Source organism: Sphaeramia orbicularis, chromosome 17, assembly GCF_902148855.1.
Source record: "Sphaeramia orbicularis chromosome 17, fSphaOr1.1, whole genome shotgun sequence".
Taxonomy (NCBI): domain Eukaryota; kingdom Metazoa; phylum Chordata; class Actinopteri; order Kurtiformes; family Apogonidae; genus Sphaeramia; species Sphaeramia orbicularis.
In genome coordinates this window covers 45,975,795-45,999,119 of record NC_043973.1, presented here as the reverse complement: position 1 = coordinate 45,999,119, position 23,325 = coordinate 45,975,795, and the positions used below count along the sequence as shown (strand labels likewise).

General features: G+C 34.5%; 1 protein-coding gene across 1 annotated transcript in view; it reads right to left on the bottom strand.

Annotated features, from left to right (window-relative positions):
- pappa2 (pappalysin 2) overlaps positions 1-23,325 on the bottom strand; it is a 161,833-nt gene that overhangs the window by 89,862 nt on the left and 48,646 nt on the right. The window contains exon 5 of the mRNA XM_030160644.1: positions 9,065-9,213. Within this exon, the coding sequence (XP_030016504.1) occupies positions 9,065-9,213 (149 nt within the window). The remainder of the gene's footprint in view (positions 1-9,064; positions 9,214-23,325) is intronic.

Here is a 23,325-nt window from a genome sequence, read left to right as displayed (position 1 = left end):
GGGCCACACAGCGTTCGTCTTACCAGCGTCTCTTTCCTCGTTGTTGTCTTTCACCAGGACCTGAACTGATCCAAACTGGACTGGACTGATGGTGGAGGGTCTTCAGTCTCTTCCTTCCAGGTTCTCATCATATATATATATTTTTTTTTTTATTTTTTTTTTTTTTGTTTTTTTTTTTTTTTACCTTATGTCAGCTGCTATTTCGTATTTCTGGTCAATGTATGCGTCCTTAAATATGTCCGTGTGAAACTTGCGCGTATTTAAAGTTCCGCATCAAACAATGTCTTTGGTTCCTTTTTCTTTTTCTCAACATACTGTGCTGTTTCGGTACAGCTGTGTACCGAACCGAAAAGGTGTGTACCGAAACGGTTCGGTTCGGTATGTGTACTGTTACAGGCCTAGTCTTTATGGGTTAAAAAATCAATAGAAGTCTAGCGTTCTTTACATGAACCCTTTCATGCATAGTGGTCACTACAGTGGACAGCTCTTCTACATCTGTTCTCTAATACATTCATGGGTTTTGTTGTTTTAGTTCGATATGAGTTAACACAGTGGACACTTTTGCACCATCTCATACACTGACATTCATACCATTACAATAACTTTTCTGATCTGCAGTGACATGTTTGAGTGTAAATCAATTGCTAATAAAAACTGCGCATATGATAAAATGTGAGAAAACATCAGATTAGCTGCATTAAAAATGTTTTGATTTTGTATATCACTTTCTGATATTCAAAAATTAAACACATGGTGTCCAGCGGAGTGGACATTTTTGGAACTCCACAAAAAATTATGAAGGTAGATTTGTTTCTTTATTGCTTTTAACCAAAAAAAATTTTTCATTTAAAAAAAAAAAAAAAATCAATTTAAAAAAAAGTTCACTTCAATCAAAGAAAAAAAGTGTTCAAATGCAATTTTTTGGATGGTAATTTTTTTTTTTTTTTTTTTTGCATTCAAACACTTTTTAATTTGAATTTTTTTTTTTTTTTTTTTTTTTTTTGTTAAAGCAACAAATCTACCTTCATAAAAAACGGGTTTATTAAAAAAATTAAATTGCATTGTTTTTTCATGCCAAAAGAGGAATAAAAACACTCAGGAAAAAAAATCTCAACTAAGGTTCTCATAATTCATGCATGAAAGGGTTAAAGTGTGAACAGCCTAAACCTTTGACCTTTTGTTGACGGACGCCATGTTTTCCGCTCATCCTTGACTCCAGGTGAACCTTCATGAGGTCGAACCGTTCATGCGATATCGCCGTTTAGGTTTAATGCGAACCATGTGTCAGACAGAAACCCAAAAAAAAGACTAAAAATCCAGAATACAAATCTGACCAAACTATGTTAAAGATGCTAATTTTAAAATCAGATATGGTTTCATGAATTCTTTTAAACTGGCCTTGAAGTGGAGAAGGTTTGGTGCAGTGCGCTGATAATGGCACAAGCAGGAACAGACATGACAGTTATTGGTTTTCTAATTAGAAACAGTGTGTCCAGTGGCGAGAACATGGAACAATGAAGACATTAAATATGAAGACACTAAACAACAGGGCCTCCGGAGACGACTTGTCATCTGCTAACGTACTTTTAAACAGGGACAGATGGAGAGAAACTGAAACAAATGTTATGACGGAGACTGAGAGCAGACGGCGAAATTCAACAGGATTGGACTTTGATTCTGCACCGATCAACATTTTATTCCATATTTAACCTTTATTTGCTGATTTATCATGATTTATTGCAATATTATGCTGTGTATTTTCCATTTTTTTGGTAAAAATCATCTATTTTCCTATATTTAATTTACTGGTCATGTAGATGTTCATAAAAACCTGATTAAAGTTGAGGGTTATTATATCAAAATTAAAGAAAACTGAAGAAAAATGGACTTTTTCAGTAAAATATCTCAGTTATATTACACTGGTTAACAACAAATTTATTGTTGAAGTTTTTTGAGCTGATTTAGGATAATTTTGGTGTGCAGAATCCAAAAATCACATTAATTTTGCTCAGTCAGGTCAACTTTCTGAACTATGCTACTTATTGGCTTTTTAACATTTTTGTTTACATTTATGGGCATTTTCACATCATATGATACAAAATTCTTTCATATTTCTTGCAATAAACAAGTTCTGAAGATTTTACTTTTGCCAATTTATGATTAATGTTTTTTTTTAATATTACAGGTGAATGAAATGGCTTCGACTAGAAGATCTTGCAAAAATAAGCCTGACGTATTCTTCTACATCTGCGGTGAATACACCATTGTACCTAACAGGAATCAAGTCACAAGTTTCATAAAGTGTGCTTACCAATCTTATTTTGGTATTAATTATTATATTTTGTGAGAAGATCAAATTTTTCAAAATCAAATTAGCAAAAAAACCTGACCTGATTGAGAAAAACAGATGTCATTTTTGGATTTAGCGGTGCAAAATGGTCCGAATTCAGTTGAAAAAACCTAGACAACTTGCAAAAAACATTTTTTTGTGACCCAGTGTAATCAGTTATATTATTATATTGCATTTTTTCGTGTAAATCATGGATTTTCTATGTTTAATTCACATACCACGTAGATGTTCCTAAAAAGTTTGAGTAAATTCAAAGTTAATTTCATGAAATCCCAAAAAAATGATGAAAAAGTGACTTTTTCAGTAAAATATGTCAGTTATATCATCCTCTGTTTTTTGCATTTTTCATGCAAATCATGGATTTCCTATATTTAATTCACAAATCATATAGATGTTCCTAAAAACCTGGAGTAAATTCAAAGTTAATTACATCACAACACAAAAAAAATGTGAAAAAATGACTTTTTCAGTCAAATCTATCAATAACTGAACATAAACCCAGTGTCTCCATCCGCTGTCATTGATCAAACTCCAACGTTTCTACATTTTGTTTCCTCTTTTATTACTTTTTCTTCAATTTTATTCATTTTGTGGCTAATTTTGTCCTTTTAACTTATTATTTTGTCAATTTATTATTTGTTTTTCTTCATTTTATTGATCATGTAGGCTGTTTTTGTTCATTTTGATGCTTATCTTATGGGTTTTACTTCATTTTAGTCAATTTTATGGTCTTTTTTTTTTTTGGCGTTATTTATTATTTTGTACTTTTTTTATTCAGTTTTGTTCATTTTATTTGTTATTTAACATAAACCCAGTGTCTCCATTCCCTGTCATTAATCCAACTCCAACTTTTCTACCTTTTGTTTCCTCTTTTATTACTTTTTCTTCCAATTTATTCATTTTGTGGCTAATTTTGTTCATTTTGATGCTTATCTTCTTATATTTTACTTTGTTTTAGTCAATTTTATAGTCATTTGTTTGGTGTGATTTCTTATTTTGTACTTTTTTTTTTCAGTTTTGTTCATTTTATTTATTATTTAACATAAACCCAGTGTCTCCATTTGTTGTCATTAATCCAACTCCATGGGTTTTACTGGTGAATCAATGTTGTAGAAGATGCAGGGCATTGGTTTATTAGTATTTATTAATATTCATTATTTTATCTTCTGTATTTTTCAGTGAAAATCACATATTTTCCTGTATTTAATTCACTGATCATGTAGATGTTCATAAACACTTTTGTGCCAATTCTCAAATTATTTTTTTCTCTCAATTTAACCTTTTTTAAGGGATTTATTAACATTTATTCTAATATTATCCTCTGTATTTAGCTTATATTTAATTTTCTAATCACATAGATGTTCATAAAAGCTCAGATTAAAGTTGAGGGTTATTATATCAAAAACAGAGAAAACTGAAGAAAAAGTGACTTCCACAAAATGTTACATTAACTGAACATAAACCAAATGTCCCACCATATATATGATAGATTTAAAAAATAAATAAATAAATAAAAAAATCTTATCATAAAGACTTAAAACAAGTATATTCTGCTTGATTTAGAATGTTATCATTGTATAAGCCTTAGATAATATTTAGTTATTTTATAAATCTTACTGCACTGGTAGATAATTGTACTTGAAATAGGACATTTTATCCCAATAATGAGTTTAATTTTCTTAATTTTGTACTGACGTTTTTTTACAGTGTATTGCGTGGTATGAACGATGTGTCTGATAATCAAAGCTAAAGTCAGTCTAATGAAATGTTGTTTTAGAGACTTTTTTTTCTTTTTTGGCTGAGCAGTGAATATTACAAAATCCAAACTGAATTTTGAATTCTAGTTGAGCAAGAAAAGTCTCCAGGGTTCGACAGATTTCAGTTAATCAAATTAATGGGATCCGTTTCCCAGGCCTCGTGTACAGCTGCAGATATCAGTCAAACTGAACTGTCCAGTGAATCTGAGCCTGATTTAGTTAAATTTATACACCACAGAGCCCAGCACAGAAGTTACAGCCAAAAGTGACATTAAAGTACCTCCCAACAGCTGAAATTTACTTCAATTATCAAACAGTTCACGTGTATGTAGCTGTTAATTCACAAACTGATCAGATGAACCATCATTTCCCACTTGTTGATGCAACGTGAAATGATTCTATTATTGAATTCATTTTTTATTGTTGAATATGCAGCTTTTAAATATGTAAATGATATATAAGAAATTTATTCTAATTCTTTATTTATCTAAATATTTATATAAATACCAAATGTCTTCATTTTTCTCTTTAAATTTTCATTTCTTCACTCATTTATGTTTTTTCTTCTACCTGTCCTGCTGCTAACCGCACGATGGGACAAATAAAGTCTTGTCGTGTGTTGTCTTATGTTAACTTATCTTGTCTTAACTTACCTTATTTTATCTTATCTTATCTCAACTTATCTTATTTTAATCTTATCGTGTATTAGCTTATCTAATCTTATCTTATTTTATCTTATCTTATCTTATCTTATCTCACTTTATCTTATCTTATCCTAACTTACCTTATTTTATCTTATCTTATCTCAACTTATCTTAACTTATCTTATTTTAATCTTATCGTGTATTAACTTATCTAATCTTATCTTATGTTATCTTATTTTATCTTATCTCACTTTATCTTATCTTATCCTAACTTATCTTATTTTATCTTATCTTATCTCAACTTATCTTATTTTAATCTTATCATGTATTAATTTATCTAATCTTATCTTATGTTATCTTATTTTATCTTATCTTATCTCACTTTATCTTATTTTATGCTAACTTATTGTATTTTATCTTATCTCAACTTATCTTAACTTATCTTATTTTAATCTTATCATGTATTAACTTATCTAGTCTTATCTTATCTTATTTTATCTTATCTTATCTCACTTTATCTTATCTTATCCTAACTTACCTTATTTTATCTTATCTTTTCTCAACTTATCTTATTTTAATCTTATTGTGTATTAACTTATCTAATCTTATCTTATCTTATTTTATCTGATCTTATCTCACTTTATCTTATCCTAACCTACCTTATTTTATCTTATCTTTTCTCAACTTATCTTAACTTATCTTATTTTAATCTTATCGTGCATAAACTTATCTAATCTTATCTTATTTTATCTGATCTTATCTCACTTTATCTTATCTTATCCTAACTTATCTTATTTTATCTTATCTTATCTCAACTTATCTTAACTTATCTTATTTTAATCTTATCGTGTATTAACTTATCTAATCTTATCTTGTTATCTTATTTTATCTTATCTCACTTTATCTTTTCTTATCCTAACTTATCTTATTTTATCTTATCTTATCTCACTTTATCTTAACTTATCTTATTTTATCTTATGTTATATTAACTTATCTAATCTTACCTTATTTTATCTTATATCATCTTATCATATGTTAATTTCTCTTATCTTATGTTATTTTACCTTAACTTATCTTTGCCCTTTTCTCATTTAAACACCAAATTTTTTGAGGCAGGATTCAGCCAAAGAAAGAACAATTTGCATAATAATTACAATGAAGATGTTGCTGGTGATATTTGCAGAAAACCGTACCTTAACCCATAAAGACCTAGTGCTACTATTGTGACAGTTCCCAAATCATTTGTTTTTTTCTCCCGATTTAACTTTTCTTAAGTGATTTATCCCCATTTATTATAATATTATCCTCTATATTTTGTATTTTTCAGTGAAAATCATGTATTTTCCTGTATTTAATTTACTGGTCATGTAGATGTTTTTAAAAGCTCAGATTAAAGTTGAAGGTTATTAAAACAGAAACAGAGAAAACTGAAGAAAAAGTCAGTTTTTCATTGAAATATCAATAATTGAACGTATAAACAAGTGTTTTCATCTAATGTCACTGATCAAACTACATGGGTTTTACTGGTGAATCATTATTGTTGAATGACAAACTGCATTTTTTACATGTATCAATAGGATTAGTGGTTCAGAAGTGATTAAACCATATAGATCAGTAGATGGTTTTGGTCGCCGGTGGCTGTTCGGGTCTTTATGGGTTAAATATGATGAGATTGGATGAGATTAAGATGTAAAGATTGCAGAGACGACTATTTTCCTGGTTTTCCAAAGAGCGATACTCCTTAGAAAAATATCCGAACATGTAGTTTTGTACTATTTGCACCTTCATAACTCTTTGTGAAGTCCAAAAGATGCAGCTGATATTGTTGATAATCCTTCAGTTCATCTATTCTAGTTCTATTGAAAGAAGATGTTAATTAAAAAAAACAGAGTATGAGTTTGGGGCATTTTGTTTGTGACTGGGGCATGTTTGCTTTACATGCAATTCATCTTCTCTATTTGTTTCCTTAGTCTCTTAAATCCTTTGTACTGGCATAAGAAGAAAAAAAAAAGTACATACATGAATAAAGAACAGCTGGCAAGTAAGCATGGGTGGCAACAATGGTCCAGAGCCCACTGCTGTTTGTTTGTTTGGTTGCTGTTGGGTTGATTAGCCTTTTCCAGTGGAAAGGGGCCTAATGATTGGAAGAGGAAATAGGCAAAGTGCCGGGAAAATCTGTGCCAGCCCCAAATGCTCTCCCCATCTGATCTGGATATGGGCAGAGCGGACAATAAAGGGGGGAAAAAAATGAAGAGATGGACAAAAATAGGCCGAGAATGACAAACAGGATGTGAGGGAGACAGCAGAAAGAATGAATGGCACAAGTCAAAAGGCGAAGTGAAAGACAAGAGACGTGTAAAAAAGCAGGAAACGCAAGAGCTGACATTTGTACGGCGTGTAGTCCAATGTAGGGGTGGCAAACATGTGGACCGTGGACCAAAAGCGGCTCACTAAAGGTTCCAAAAACTGAACTCCTAAAGGCTCCAAAACCGGCCCACTAAAGGTTCCAAAAACCGAACTGCTAAAGGCTCCAAAACCAGCTCATCAAAGGTACAAAACCAGCCCGCTAAAGGTTCCAAAATTGGCCCGCTATAGGTTCCAAAACCAGGCTGCTAAAGGTTCCAAAACCTGCCCGCTAAAGGTTCTTAAACTGGCCTGCTAAAGGTCCAAAACTGGTCCACTAAAGGTAAAGGTTCCAAAACTGGCCTGCTAAAGGTTCCAAAAGTGGTCCACTAAAGGTTCCAAAACCTGCCCGCTAAAGGTTCTTAAACTGGCCTGCTAAAGGTCCAAAACTGGCCCACTAAAGGTAAAGGTTCCAAAACTGGCCTGCTAAAGGTTCCAAAAGTGGTCCACTAAAGGTTCCAAAACCTGCCCGCTAAAGGTGTCAAAAATCGAACTGCTAAAAGGTTCCAAAACCGGCTCACTAAAGTTTCCAAAACTGCTAAAGGCTCCAGAACTGGCTCACTAAAGGTCCAAAACCTGCCCGCTAAAGGTTCCAAAATTGGCCCGCTAAAGGTTCCAAAACTGGCCCATCAAAGGTTCTGAAACCAGGCTACTAAAGGTTCCAAAATTGGCCCGCTAAAGGTTCCAAAACTGGCCCATCAAAGGTTCCGAAACCAGGCTGCTAAAGCTTCCAAAATTGGCCCGCTAAATGTTCCAAAACTGGCCCATCAAAGGTTCCGAAACCAGGCTGCTAAAGGTTCCAAAACTGGCCCGCTAAAGGTTCCAAAACCTGCCCACTAAAGGTTCCGAAACCAGGCTGCTAAAGGTTCCAAAATTGGCCCGCTAAAGGTTCCAAAACTGGCCCATCAAAGGTTCCGAAACCAGGCTGCTAAAGGTTCCAAAATTGGCCCGCTAAATGTTCCAAAACTGGCCCATCAAAGGTTCCGAAACCAGGCTGCTAAAGGTTCCAAAACCTGCCCACTAAAGGTTCCTAAACTGGCCTTGCTAAAGGTCCAAAACTGCCCAGTAAAGGCTCCAAAACCTGCCCACTAAAGGTTTCAAAACCGGCCCACTAAAGGTTCCAAAACCTGCCCACCAAAGGTTTCAAAAACCAAACTGCTAAAGTTTCCAAAACCAGCCTGCAAAAGGGTCCAAAACCAGCCTGCTAATGGTCCAAAACCAGCCCGCTAAAGGTTCCAAAACCAGCTTGCTAAATGTTCCAAAACTGGCCCGCTAAAGGTTCCAAAACCAGCCTGCCAAAGGTAAAACCGGCCAACTAAAGGTTCCAAAACTGGCCCACTAAATGTTCCAAAACCGGCCCGCTAAAGGTTCCAAAACCAGCCTGCCAAAGGTAAAACCGGCCAACTAAAGGTTCCAAAACTGGCCCACTAAATGTTCCAAAACCGGCCCGCTAAAGGTTCCAAAACCAGCCTGCCAAAGGTAAAACCGGCCAACTAAAGGTTCCAAGACTGGCCCACTAAAGGTTCCAAAACCCTCCTGCTAAAAGTTCCAAAACCGGCTTTCTAAAGGTTCCAAAACTGGCCCACTAAAGGTTCCAAAACCAGCCTGCCAAAGGTAAAACCAGCCAACTAAAGGTTCCAAAACCGCCCACTAAAAGTTCCAAAACCTGGCCTGCTAAAGGTTATTCCCATCTTTTTATTTGGGTAATTTCATGTCATTTTCAGTAAAATAAAGTGAAGACTTTGCAGTTGTCATTATTCACAGGTTATTACACTATTAGACTTATATTTTTACTTTATTTTTACTTATATTATTTTACTGGTCCGGTCCACTGGACATGAAATCAGGCTGAATGTGGACCCTGAACTAAAGGTTCCGTTGACCCCCTGGTCTAGTGGACATGGACCTACCCTGATGGGTCAGAGCCTCCTTCGCCCACGGCCACGTGGCGGCTCCTGCCAGCTCTTCACGCACCGAGTTGTTGGCGAAGAAAACGCTGAGTGTGTCGGATCCGCTGAGGCGCAGCTCCTCCTTCAGCTCCTTTACACTCATGTAGGCTCTGGGGAGAAGGAGGACAGCAGAGGCCTGCAGTGAAAATTACATCCACTTTTCAAGAAACACTAAACACAGAGTTCGTACAGGTGCTTGAAATCCTTGAAAATGCTTGAATTTCAATGTTGTGTTTTCAAGGTCTGGAAAGTGCTTGAATTTTAGTTGCAGTGCTTGAAATTCTAACTCTGTTGTGATTTATTTATTCATTTTTAATATAAACTCAAGCCAAAGCTACTGACAGAGAGGTGGCACATTTAGAAAAATAAAACTTTATGTCAAAAAACAAAATTAGCAGGTGTTCTCAGGTCGACTCCAGGCTACGTTTAGACGGTAACGATCTGAACCGAAAACGCAAAAGTGGCGTTCTCACTTTTAATTCTGCATTTAGATGTCCGTTTTTGGGGGAAAATCTGCCATTAAGCATTTTATATTTTATACAATGAATGAATAATAAACAGAGCTAATGAATGCTGAAACAAATGAAAACTCATGAACAAACTTCTACACAAAACTACATTTTACATTTTTACATCTGTACATTTTTGACTAAATCATCAATTTCTGGTTAAGTTTTTTTTGTGTGTTTAAAAAAACAAAAAACAAAATAAAATAATTACTTTGGCAATTATTTTATGATGAAGGTGACAACATGGTGTATAGTTGAATAAAGTTATCTAATCTTTTTTTTTTTTTCAAAATCCACCATAATATGTCATAAATCTAATTCAGTTATACAACTATTATTATGTCATTAGTCACTTTTCCATTGGATATCTGCTCAAAAACTTTACCGATATTTACTAAATGTTGAAAAAACAGAAGTACATAAAGTCGTTTTTTCCATTAAATCACAAATGCGATGATTTGTTTATTTATTATCGCGAGATGACACGAGAAGTCATTCCATAAACATGGCGACGAACGTAAATATGGTGTTGATTTACAGATATATTCATTATTATCATATATTACCCCTCTTTCTCCTACTAAATAAAGACATTTTTCAGTTTCCTGGTGTGTCCACACATACTGCGCCCTGTTTTTTTAAAAACTCTTCTTCTTCGCTTGTTGTAACATCTGTCAACATCCTTTCTTTTTATTCACATGACTCTAGTTGTGGAAAAAGGTCTTTCCGTTGCAGTTTTGTGTGATAAACCGATTGTGCAATGTCCAAAAAGCCACCTCTCGCCAGCGCAAAAACGTTTAATCGAAAAATGAGAGTTTTGGCAAAAAAATTTTTTTCCATTAGGTACATTTTATGCGCAAGTTATATTCGCACAATTTGAGGATCAATGGGAAAGTGACTACTTATATTTTACACAATGAGTGAATAACAAATGAATAATAAATAACAAACTTCTACACAGGACTACTTTGTACATTTTTGACTAAATCATAAAATACTCAATTTCTGGTTAAGTTTTTTTTGTGTTTCTAAAAAAAAAATACAATAAAATAATTACTTTGGCAAATATTTTATGACGAAGGTGATAACATGGTGTATAGATGAATAAAGTTATCTAATCATGTTTTGTTCTGTTTTTTTTTTTTTTTCAAAATCCACCACAATATGCCACTGATGTACTACAATTATACAACTATTATTATGTCATTAGTCGCTTTTCCATTGGATATCTGCACAAAAACTTTACCGATATTTACTAAATGTTGAAAAAACAGAAGTACATAAAGTCGTTTTTTCCATTAAATCACAAATGTGATGATTTGTTTATTATCGTGAGAAGACACGAGAAGTCATTCCATAAACATGGCGACGAACGTAAATATGGTGTTGATTTACAGATATATTCATTATTATTATATATTACCCCTCTATCTCCTACTAAATAAAGACATTTTTCAGTTTCCTGGTGTGTCCACACATACTAAGCGTTACTTTAATCTTTACCTGAATGACCTCAAGTATGTTTGAGATTTTTTTTTTTTTTTGTTTGTTTTTTTATTATTTCCTTAAAAAAAAGGGGTGGGGATGGGGGGGGGGGGGGTTAAGCTTTTGATTCGGCTCAGCTGTAGGGCAAAATGTTTTAATATTATTTAATCACTCTCCAGTCCTCATGGCTTGAAATGCTTGTTTTTTCAACCTATACAGACCCAGTGCCACTTTTATGGTACTTCCCAAATGAATTTTTCTCCTCATTTAACCTTTTATTAAGGGATTTATCCTATTTATTAGAATATCATCCTCTGTATTTTGCATTCTTTCAGTGAAAATCATGTATTTTTACCTCCGCCAAGGAGGTTATGTTTTTGCCAGGGTTTGTTTGTCTGTTTATTTGTCTGTCTGTTAGTGTGCAACATAACTCAAAAAGTTATGGACAGATTTGGATGAAATTTTCAGGGTTTGTTGGAAATGGGATAAGGAAGAAATGATTAAATTTTGGTGGTGATCGGGGGTGGGGGGGCCCACGGGGGGGGCGCAGACCAGAAAATTTCATCAAAATCTGTCCATAACTTTTTGAGTTATGTTGCACACTAACGGACAGACAAACAGACAGACAAACAAACAAACCCTGGCAAAAACATAACCTCCTTGGCGTGGGGGGGCCCACGGGGGGGCCACTGATCAGCCTTGGCGGAGGTCTGCGCTCTCCGAGTGCTTCTAGTTCTATCTTTAATTCACTGATCATGTAGATCAAGGGTGTCAAACTCATTTCAGTTCAGGTTCCATATTCAGCTAAACTTGATCTCCAGTGGGCCGAACCAGTAAAATAATAACATATAAATAATGACAACTCCAAATTTTTTGTCTTTGTTTTAGTGAAAAGGAAAAAACAAAAATTAAATTATGAAAATACTTATTTTTATTAACTATCCAAACAAAAAAGATGTGAATAACCTGAAAAAACTGAAATTTCTTAAGAAACAGAAGTGCAAATTTAACAATATTCTGCCTCAACTTATCATTTCTACATGTGCATTATGGATCAGATCTACAAAGACACTAAACACTTAGTAACAGGAAGGAAATAGTTAAAATTGTGCTTAATTTTCTTTAGACATTTCAAGTTGTTCATATTTGTTCAGGTTATTCACATTTTATTGTTACAGGATAGTTTGTAAATGTAAATATTTTCAGAAATTAATGTTATTTTTGCACTAAAACAAAGGGAAAAAATTGAAGTTGTTAATTCAAGATTTTTTGCTTAATTCAAGATTTTTTGCTAAATTTAAGATTTTTTTGTTTTTTTGCTTAATTCGAGATTTTTTTTTTGGCTTAATTCGAGATTTTTTTTTTTACTTAATTGAAGATTTTTTTTTTTTTTCCTTAATTCAACATTTTTTATATATTGTATTATTTGTTATAGGTATTATTTGTGCGAATGTGGTATACAACATTTTGTTCATGCTTTCTTATATTCTTCATTTCATAGGTCTTATGTATCTCATTGTTGTGTTTTTTTTGTTTGTTTTTTTTTTTTGTGGTTTTGTTTGTTTTGGGGTTTTTTTTCTCTCTCTTCTGCCCAGTTTACTCAGTTCTGGTTGTAGTTATTGTCACCATTATAATTGTCTCCATGGTTGTTGGTGTTTGTATTGTTGATACTTTCTTGTGAGGGTCTTCTCCACCTTCTTCTCTCTTGTTTTCTCCCCTTCTTCTACCCCCCCACCCCCATCCCCCATGTCAGGTCCGGCATCGAAATGTGGTTCAACAAAACTCATAATAAACACAGTAGAATATCAAAGGGCGCTTCATATACTTTATGAAGTTACCCTTGGAAAAGCAAATTTGTTCAGCACCAAAAGGAACCAGACTACCATTCTGCTGTTAGGACGCTGGACAAGACAAGTAGGAAAAAAAAAAAAAAAGTAGTGTGAGATACTCCCTGGTAAAATGTCCAAATAAAAGAGGATACACAAGCAAAGGTGTCAGAAAAATGGGCAATGATGACTGGGAGTACAGTTGGTGTCGGCTGCTGCCTTATCAGCCAGCTGAGCCCATAAAAAGAGAGAAGAAGAAAAAAAATAAATAAAATTCAACATTTTTTCCTTAATTCAAGCTTTTTTTTTTTTTTTTTTGCTTAATTCGATTCAAGACTGGAATTTTTGCACCTTGCAAAACATCCCAGATTGGAACCTTTGGCATTTGACCCCTGGGCTGCATGTTTGAGACCCCTGTGTAAATGTTCATAAAAACTCAGATTAAAGTTGAGGGTTAGTATATCAGAAACAAAGAAAACTGAAGAAAAAGTGACATTTTCAACCCTTTCATGCAGAGTGCTCACTCCAGTGGACAGTTCTTCTCCAGCTGTTCTCTTGTACAGGGGTTGGACAAAATAATGGAAACACCTTCACCTCAAGATGATAATGCCCCAATCCATACAGCTAGAATTGTTAAAGAATGGCATGAGGAACATTCTAATGAAGTTGAGCATCTCGTATGGCCGGCACAGTCCCCACACCTCAACATTATTGAGCATTTATGGTCAGTTTTAGAGATTCAAGTAAGACGTCGATTTCCACCGCCATCGTCTCTAAAAGAGTTGGAGGGTATTCTAACTGAAGAATGGCTTCAAATTCCTTTGGAAACAATTCACAAGTTGTATGAATCAATACCTCGGAGAATTGAGGCTGTAATTGTCGCAAAAGGCGGACCTACACCATATTAAATTATATTTTGTTGATTTTTTAAGGTGTTTCCATTATTTTGTCCAACCCCTGTATATTCATGGGTTTTGTTGTTTTACTTCCATTTCAGCCAACACAGTGGACACTTATTCATCATCCCATAATACACTGACATTCATACCATTACTGTAACTTTGCTGTTGTTGATAAACCTGATCTGCAGTAACATGTTTGATTGTTATTACACTGTAATTAACAGTTTTCTTCAACAAAAAGGGCTTTTTTTTGTATATATTATGTCCTTGCAGTGAGTAATAACTAGTATTAGAGTATGATAAAATGTGAGAAAACATTCAATTAGCGGCATCAAAAATGTTTTTATTTCATAGTTTCCACACAGTTGATCACTTTCTGATATTGCGTTTTAAATAAATGTTTCTTTGCTTCAAAAATTAAACACATGGTGTCTCAATGAGTGGACATAATTGTAACTCTGTGAAAAATAGGTACATAAAAAAAAAAAATTCAATCACATTGTTTTTTTGTTTTTTTTCCCATGCCTGAAGAGGAATAAAAACACTCAGGAAAAAATCTTGACTAAGGTTCTCATAATTCATGCATGAAAGGATTAATTGAGCCTAAGCCAAATGTCTCCATCCACTGTCATTTTCTACATTTTGTTTCCTCTTTTATTACTTTTTCTTCAATTTCATTCATTTTGTGGCTAATTTTGTCCATGTAACTTATTATTTTATCAATTTATTATTCATGTTTCTTCATTTTATTGATCATGTTGGCTGTTTTTGTTCATTTTGATGCTTATGTCATTATGTTTTACTTTGTTTTAGTCCATTTTTTGGGTCTTTTTTTTGGTGTTATTATTTTGTATATATATATTTTTTTATTCAGTTTGTGCATTTTTTTATTATTAACATAACACATGTGTTTCCATCCGCTGTCACTTATGAAACGCCAACTTTTCTAAATTTTGTTTCCTCTTTTATTACTTTATCTTCAATTTTACTGATTTTGTGGCTTCATTTTATATTATTCATTTTCCTTCATTTTATTGATCATGTTGGCTGTTTTTGTTCATTTTGATGCTCATGTCATTATGTTTTACTTCGTTTTAGTCCATTTTGTGGTCTTGTTTTTTTTTTGGTGTTACTATTTTGTATTTTTTTTTTTATTCAGTTTTGTGCTTTTTTTTTTATTTATTTTTTTTATTTAACATAAAACAAGTGTCTCTATCTGCTGTCATTTATCAAACGCCAACTTTTCTACATTTTGTTTCCTCTTTTATTACTTTATCTTCAATTTTATTGACTTTGTGGGTAATTTTGTCCATGTAACTTATTTTGTTAATTTATTATTAATTTTTCTTCATTTTATCGATCATTGATCAAAAAAAATTACTCTTTCAATACAGTATACCCTTAACTGAGCATAAACCCAGTGTGTCCATCCACTGTCATTGATCCAACTCCATGGGTTTTACTGGTAAATCAGTGTTGTAGAAGATGACAGTGTTTCCATGGTAACTCCAGAGCCTCTGAGCGTCCAAATGGGTCATATCTGATGACCATGAAAAGACGACAAACTGTATTTTACACCAATTATTTACATGTATGAATAGAATTAGTGGATCAACCGGTATTCAACAGTTTAGATCAGTAGATATTTTTGTTCGATGTGGCTGTTTGGGTCTTTACGGGTTAATCGAGAACATAATTTTTAAAATTACTCATTAAAATATTCTTCAGTTTTGGCTCAGTGCTGCGTACACTGATCCAACAGCCTGAGGGATGGACAGGTGAGGCTGTGACCGTACGAGCTGAGCTTCGAGCTGGGAAAAATCTAGACGGATGAAAGAAGAAAGAATTAATCCCCGTACTCCCTCGTGCACCATTAAGGGCGGCACTTTAGGTCTGAACCGGTCCAATGGTGTGGCTGGCAGCCCAGAGTCCTGCATGTGCATAACCCTCCCCCCTCCCTGAACGCAAGTGTTGCACTGTAAATAGGAATGTGTTTTCTCAGGCACGACGCCTGACTAAATAAGGTTTAAGATTTAAGACGCATCAGGGAAACCCTCCTCTTACTCCACTACTGAAGCTGGGTTCATCTGAGGCTGCGCACAGTATCCGTCATCCCAGGCGCCGCAATTACAAGTGACAGAACGTTGACCACTAAAGAGTTGGCTCCTCCACTTCTGAGGCTTGGAGGATGGCTCAGCGGAGGTCTAAGGCCAAGCTGGCAAATAATACACAGCTCGACATGATTGAAGTGGAAGCCCCGGTTATGAATTAACCCTTTAGCCCAGGGGTGTCAAACATGCGGCCCGGGGGCCAAATGTGGCCCACCAAAGGTTCCAATCCGGCCTCTGGGATGAATTTTTAAAGTGCAAGTTAGGACATCAAACTGAAAAATAATATCATAATTAAGGATGGGAATCGTTAAGAATTTGACGATTCCGATTCCATTTTCGATATTGCTTATCGATCCGATTCCTTATCGATTCTCATTGGGTGAGGGAATAAAAGAGTACAAACGGGTGTGTTTGCATTAGCTGTCTTTTATATTTACATCTCTGCACAGAAAATATAACATATACAGTTTGTACAAATAATAATAACAGATGATGCCGGGCCAGTTCGGGGGGGGGGGGGGGGGGGGGGGCAGTGAAAGTGAAACTAAAGACGCTTTACTAATTCCTCTATTGCCACATTTCTACTACGTGGAACCGGTTCAACTCGGCTCGGCTTGTCTCCCGTTGTTGTGCACCTCATTTCCTTTCCCTTCTTACCTTCGGAAACTTGTATTTGAGGAGTTACAACGTTTGTTGCCCACACCGGAACCGGCCCAGCGTTCACTCTGCACAAGCGCCGCTAAGTAGCGTATCAAATACGTGACATTCCTGTAAATGATTCACATGCTGTGGACAAATGTTTGAGAATATTGGAGGGATTCCACCCTTTAGAAGACATGGAAGCTTTGACAGTGTTCCAGTGGACCTGCTGTCGTCTGTTTTAGACCGTTTCTGCCTCAACGCCATGTTGGCTACGTTCTGACCAAAACAATGCAGCGTACGTGTGACGTCATCGCGCATGCACAACGAAGGCGGGATCGATAAGCAGAATCGTTAAGCAGGCAGGCAAACGATTCCAAGGAATCGAGCTACTGGGAACTGGTTCTTTTTGAGAAACGGTTCTCGATTCCCATCCCTAATCATAATAACCTATAAATAATGACAACACCAATTTTTTCTCTTTGATTTAGTGCAAAAAACATTAAATTATGAAAATATTTATACTAATAAACTGTCCTTTAACAATAACATGTGAATAACCTGAACAAAATGAAGAAAATTAAGTGCAATTTTAACAATTTTCTGCCTGTTACTAACTGTTTTGTGCATACGTATAAATGATAAGTTGAGGCATAATATTGATAAAATTGTACTTATGTTTCTTAACAAATTCCATTTTTTTCAGGTTATTCACATCCTTTTTGTTTGGATGGTTTGTAAATGTAAATATTGGCATAACTGAACATTATTTTTTGCACCAAAACAATTTGGAGTTGTCATTATTTATTGGCTATCATGCTATTATTGTACTGGTCCGGCCCACTTCAGATTAAACTGGGCTGAATGTGGCCCCTGGAAGAAAATGAGTTTGACACCCCTGATTTAGGCAAAAAAAAAGCCAGGACATAAAAATGTAAAAAGTAGTTTTGTGTAGAAGTCTGGTGCCTAGTTTTCATTTGAGTTAGCATTCATTAGCTCTGTTTATTATTAATTGGTTATTCATTCATCGTTTAAAATATAAGTTGTCGCTTTTCCATTGACCCTCAAATTGTACGAATATAACTTGCGCATAAAAATTTACCTAATGTAAAAGCCACAATTTTGCCAAAACTCTGGTCAAGCTGGCAAATAATAAACGGCTCTACATGACTGAAGTGGAAGCTCTGGTTATGAATCAACCCTTTAGCCCAGGGGTGTCAAACATGTGGCCCGGGGACCAAAACCGGCCCGCCAAAGGTTCCAATCCGGCCCGTGGGATGAATTTTCAAAGTGCAACGGCAGAAAATGTAACACTGTAACAATTTTATGCCAAGACGTGAAATATTCATCGTAATAACAAAGAAACCAAAGATCATTTACAAGAACTGAACAAATATTGTGAAATTTCGATGTATATTTCTCGCTAGAAATATCATAAAAATGCTGTTTTATGTCCAAACTATCTTGAAATACTCCATTTTCCACTGAGAATGAAAGGAGTGACCACCACGTTTTTATTTTGAAAAGCCTAGCTGCAAGCGGTCACGTCTGCAGGCCAATGGAAAAGAATGGGATAAAAAAAAGTGAACATTTTACAATTTTCAGGCCCTAATTGTGAAACTGATACATTTTGCACAGTGGATAAACATAGCTATTTCACATTTTGATATGACACTGGGTTGCACTTTCATTCAGGTTCCACATCCAGACCAATATGATCTACAGTAAAATAACAGCAGAATAACCTACAAAAAATAATGACTCCATATTTTCTTCTCGTGAAAAAAAAAAAAAAAATCTTACATTACGCCATAAATAGTGACAACTTCAAATTTTTTGTCATTTTAGTGCAAAAAATAACATTAAATTCTGAAAATATTTACATTTAGAAACTACCTTGTAACAATAAAACATGAATAACCTGAACAAATATGAGCAACCTGAAATGTCTAAAGAAAATTAAGCACAATTTTAAATATTTTCTGCCTGTTACGAAGTGTTTAGTGTCTTTGTAGATTCGATCCATAATGCACATGTAGAAATGATAAGTTGAGGCAGAATATTGTTAAAATTGCACTTATTTTTCTTAAGAAATTTCTTTTTTTTTTTTTGGCTTATTCACATTTTTTTTGTTTGGATAGTCAATAAAAATAAGTATTTTCATAATTTAATGGGGGGTTTTTGCACTAAAACACAGGCAACAATTTGGAGTTGTCATTATTTATATGTTATTATGTTATTTTTTTACTGGTCCGGCCCACTGCAGATCAGTGGCGGCTGCTCGTCTTTCAGACAGAGGAAGCTCATTGTCGGCTTACATCAAAAAAAAAAAAAAAAAAAATTGTCAGGTTATTTAAACATACATTCGGCCCTCCGTTCCTTTTTAAGAAAATGCTCAGTGACCTTATCGTACCAAGTAGGCGTCTTTTCCAGGGACTGGACCAGTGTCCTCTCTGCTTAGATTGCCTTGGCCCATTGTGTTGTGGGTGTCAGACTTCAGCCTTTTTGAACAGATGCTCCTTTCACTGCGACCTAGCCGACAGTATGATTGATTTAACTATCTACAAAACGATATTAAACTCGAACAAGAAATGATTAAATTATGGAACTGAAACAAGAAAACAGTGAATTATGTTAAATTGAAACAAGGAAGTACAATGAGTGTGTTTTATTTACAGTGCAAGAAATGAACGAGTAATTTCGTAGTGGTTTCTCTGATTTCACAGCAGAATGTGCGACGGTATTAAACTGAACTGTGTCAGTGAAGGAGGAGATCTGAAACTAGCTGTCAATCAAACGGGATTCAGCCTTTCGACTGATCCTCCAATCAGCACGTGGGATTCTGGTGTCCAGCCCGGCCGAGCTCCGCCCACAGCTCCATTCACCCCCAGAGACGCCTGGCATCCGGGGGCGGGACAACATCGTGGCATTTATCCAATTACCGTCCAGTTTTGAGGCAATGAAAAAAACTGTTCCACTCAGTCCCATTGAAGCCCAGAGACGCCTGCAGTCTACGGACAAATGCACTGAGCAGAGATGGAGGAGAAAACAGAGACACGGGAATGGAGGAGAAGTGAACAACATCGAGTCCGTTGGTTTGTGATAAAGCTGATTCTGAACGAACTCGTCTGTGAGATGAACATGTTCTAACACATTTGTAGTCAATGAAATGTCAACACAACCGAACAGATTTAACCATTTAATTTTCATAATTTTAGGGGAAGCCGGGCTTCCCTTGCAGTCTGTGAGAAATCGTCACTGCTGCAGATCAAATCGGGGTGAATCAAAGCTTACCAAAATAATTTTCACTTGTTCCATTGGCAGATTTTTTTCTATGCTTGAATTAAGTAAAAAAAAAAAATCTTAAATTAAGCAAAAAAAATCTTGAATTATGCAAAAAAAAAAAAAAATCTTGAATTAAGCAAAAAAAAAAATAATCTTGAATTAAGCAAAAAAAAAAAAATCTTGAATTAACCAAAAAAAAATCTTGAATTATGCAAAAAAATAAATAAATCTTGAATTAAGCAAAAAAAATCTTGAATTAAGCAAAAAAAAAAAAAAAAAATCTTGAATTAAGCAAAAAAAAAAAATCTGCCAATGGAACAAGGGAAAATTATCTTGTTAATATTTCTTAAAATAAGATTTTTCAGATCTATTGTCTAAAAATCAGTTCTTATATCTCACTGAAAAGTTCCTCTTCAGGTAATTATGTCTTATTTTAAGTGTGATGAGATATTTGAACTAGAAATGAGAAAAATACACTTGGTAAGACTTGGATTTTTGGTGAGGGTTTTGAAGTGCACTTACGTTATTTGTTTTTGCTGTTGTTTGCAGTGTTGCGCTGATTTTCCTTTATTTTTTCGTGCGTTTTTACTGAGTTTTGACCGTGTCACTGCTTTTTGGAGTTCAACCAGGTACAAAAAAGCAGCTGGACTAATTTAGAAAAAAGAAAAAAGAATCCCAAAAACAAAAACTACTGGGCCTAAATTCAAACCCTTGTTGTTGTTCAGTGTGTTCCAGTTCACAGTTCATGTTCAACATCCTAAATCTCTTACTGATGTCCATTCTGAGTGTCTTATTTAGTCCAAACCTGTTAAACTTCAATTCCTCTTTTTGTCTTTTTCTGTTCTTCCACCTGTTTTGACCCTAAAACACACAGTAAAACAAAACCACTGAAGAAAAGGAACACAAATGTAACAGGGTCAATTATTTAGCAGCACTGTGTATGTATATTGTATTGTGTATTGTTATAATTACACAAAATCTGCTCATTTTATTTTAATTTCTTTTGGTTTAGTACCTGACATTGTGGGCCTCCGGATCAGTGTGTGTGGAACTTTTTGTTTTGGTCTGTTCCCCATCGAACCGTTTACAGTGTAACGCTGCGCACTATAACTTGAGTTTTCGCGCCTTTGCCTCCTCCCTTTTGTTCCGGTTTTCTGTGGGAGAGGTAAGCAGCCGTGTAGTTCATAGAAACTTTTGGTTTAACCTTTGTTAATTTAATTTTTTTTACATGAACCAGTTAGTTTAGGCTGTATTAGGCACTTATAATGTATTTAAACATATTTCTTTATTATTTGGTTTGTGCAGGAGTGTTTTACATGGGGAATGCTGACCGGAGGTTGTTATGTTTTATCGTTTTGTCAGAATAATAAACGGAGACTGCCTCCAAGAATATACGTGCGGGTCTCGTCATTAAGAGAAAAAGAACACAACGCAGAGTCTGACACTACCGGTTACACAAACACATACTCACATCAAATTTTATGACACTCAAACGGACGCATATTCACAAGAAATAATGTCTCAGGGGTTAAAGGGTTAACAAAATTACCATTTGTGGGCAAGTCGGAGGATGACAGTAGAGTCAGCACACGTCACTGTGCAACGCCTGAACTCTCATGAAACGTTTGATGGAAGTAAAACACATGGCAGGAGTGAAATATGTGAAGAAATCTCCTTCCAGTCACACTCGGCTTATCTGTGCGTGGTGTGAGGTGTTGATACAAATATGAAGCATCTACAATCCAAACACTTACTCCTCAGCTTTTGATGAATGCAGTGCGATGAGAAAACACGCAGTCTACTGTATATTAAGAAGTGCTTTTCATGCATGAGGGCGGCGTCACGGGCTCTTGGTGTTCTGTTCTGTTCTTAGTGTTCTGTTCTGTGACCGAGCCACAAATACCCAAAATAATATGTATCCAACAAGGAGATAAACAAGACTCCATAGTGTCCTGTCCTGTTAGCTTCTGTGGCAAACTACAATGGGCTGATACATAGAAATAAACAGTGTAAGGCATATCTGATATGTCTTAAAAAATAAAGATCTTGTTTATTACCCCACCCCATGGGTTATTGTTTTTGGTTCAGTTTGTTTGTTTGTTTGTTAACACTTTAGCAGCAAAACTGTTGGTTGAATTCATACCAAATTAGGTTTATAGATTGCCAGTAACCCAGAATAGATGTGGTTACATTTTGGGAAAAGTAGGTCAAAGTAAAAAAATTTTATGAATTTTTTAATCTTTTTTTTTTTTCCATTTACTTATAATGGGCAAAATTTCAAATGTCTGTAACAGCAAAACTATTATTTGAATTCATACCAAATTTGGTTTATATATTGCCAGTGACCCAGAATAGATGTGGTTACATTTTGGGAAAAGTAGGTCAAAGGTAAAATGTTTTGACTTTTTAGAATCTTTTTTTTTTTTCCATTTACTTATAATGGGCAAAATTTTAAATGTCTGTAACAGCAAAGCTATTATTTGAATTCATACCAAATTAGTTTTATGTATTGCCAGTGACCCAGAAGAGATGTCATTACATTTTGGGAAAAGTAGGTCAAAGTTCCAATTTTTTATGAATTTTTTAATCTTTTTTTTTTCCATTTACTTATAATGGACAAAATTTCAAATGTCTGTAACAGCAAAACTATTATTTGAATTCATACCAAATTAGGGTTATATATTGCCAGTGACCCAGAAGAGATGTCATTACATTTTGCGAAAATTAGGTCAAAGTTCCAATTTTTTATGAATTTTTTAATCTTTTTTTTTTCCATTTACTTATAATGGACGAAATTTAAAATGTCTGTAACAGCAAAACTATTGGTTGAATTCATACCAAATTAGGTTTATAGATTGCCAGTAACCCAGAATAGATGTGGTTACATTTTGGGAAAAGTAGGTCAAAGTAAAAAAAAATTATGAATTTTTTAATCTTTTTTTTTTCCCATTTACTTATAATGGGCAAAATTTCAAATGTCTGTAACAGCAAAACTATTATTTGAATTCATACCAAATTTGGTTTATATATTGCCAGTGACCCAGAATAGATGTGGTTACATTTTGGGAAAAGTAGGTCAAAGGTAAAATGTTTTATGACTTTTTAGAATCTTTTTTTTTTCCATTTACTTATAATGGGCAAAATTTTAAATGTCTGTAACAGCAAAGCTATTATTTGAATTCATACCAAATTAGTTTTATGTATTGCCAGTGACCCAGAAGAGATGTCATTACATTTTGGGAAAAGTAGGTCAAAGTTCCAATTTTTTATGAATTTTTTAATCTTTTTTTTTTCCATTTACTTATAATGGACGAAATTTCAAATGTCTGTAACAGCAAAACTATTATTTGAATTCATACCAAATTAGGGTTATATATTGCCAGTGACCCAGAAGAGATGTCATTACATTTTGCGAAAATTAGGTCAAAGTTCCAATTTTTTATGAATTTTTTAATCTTTTTTTTT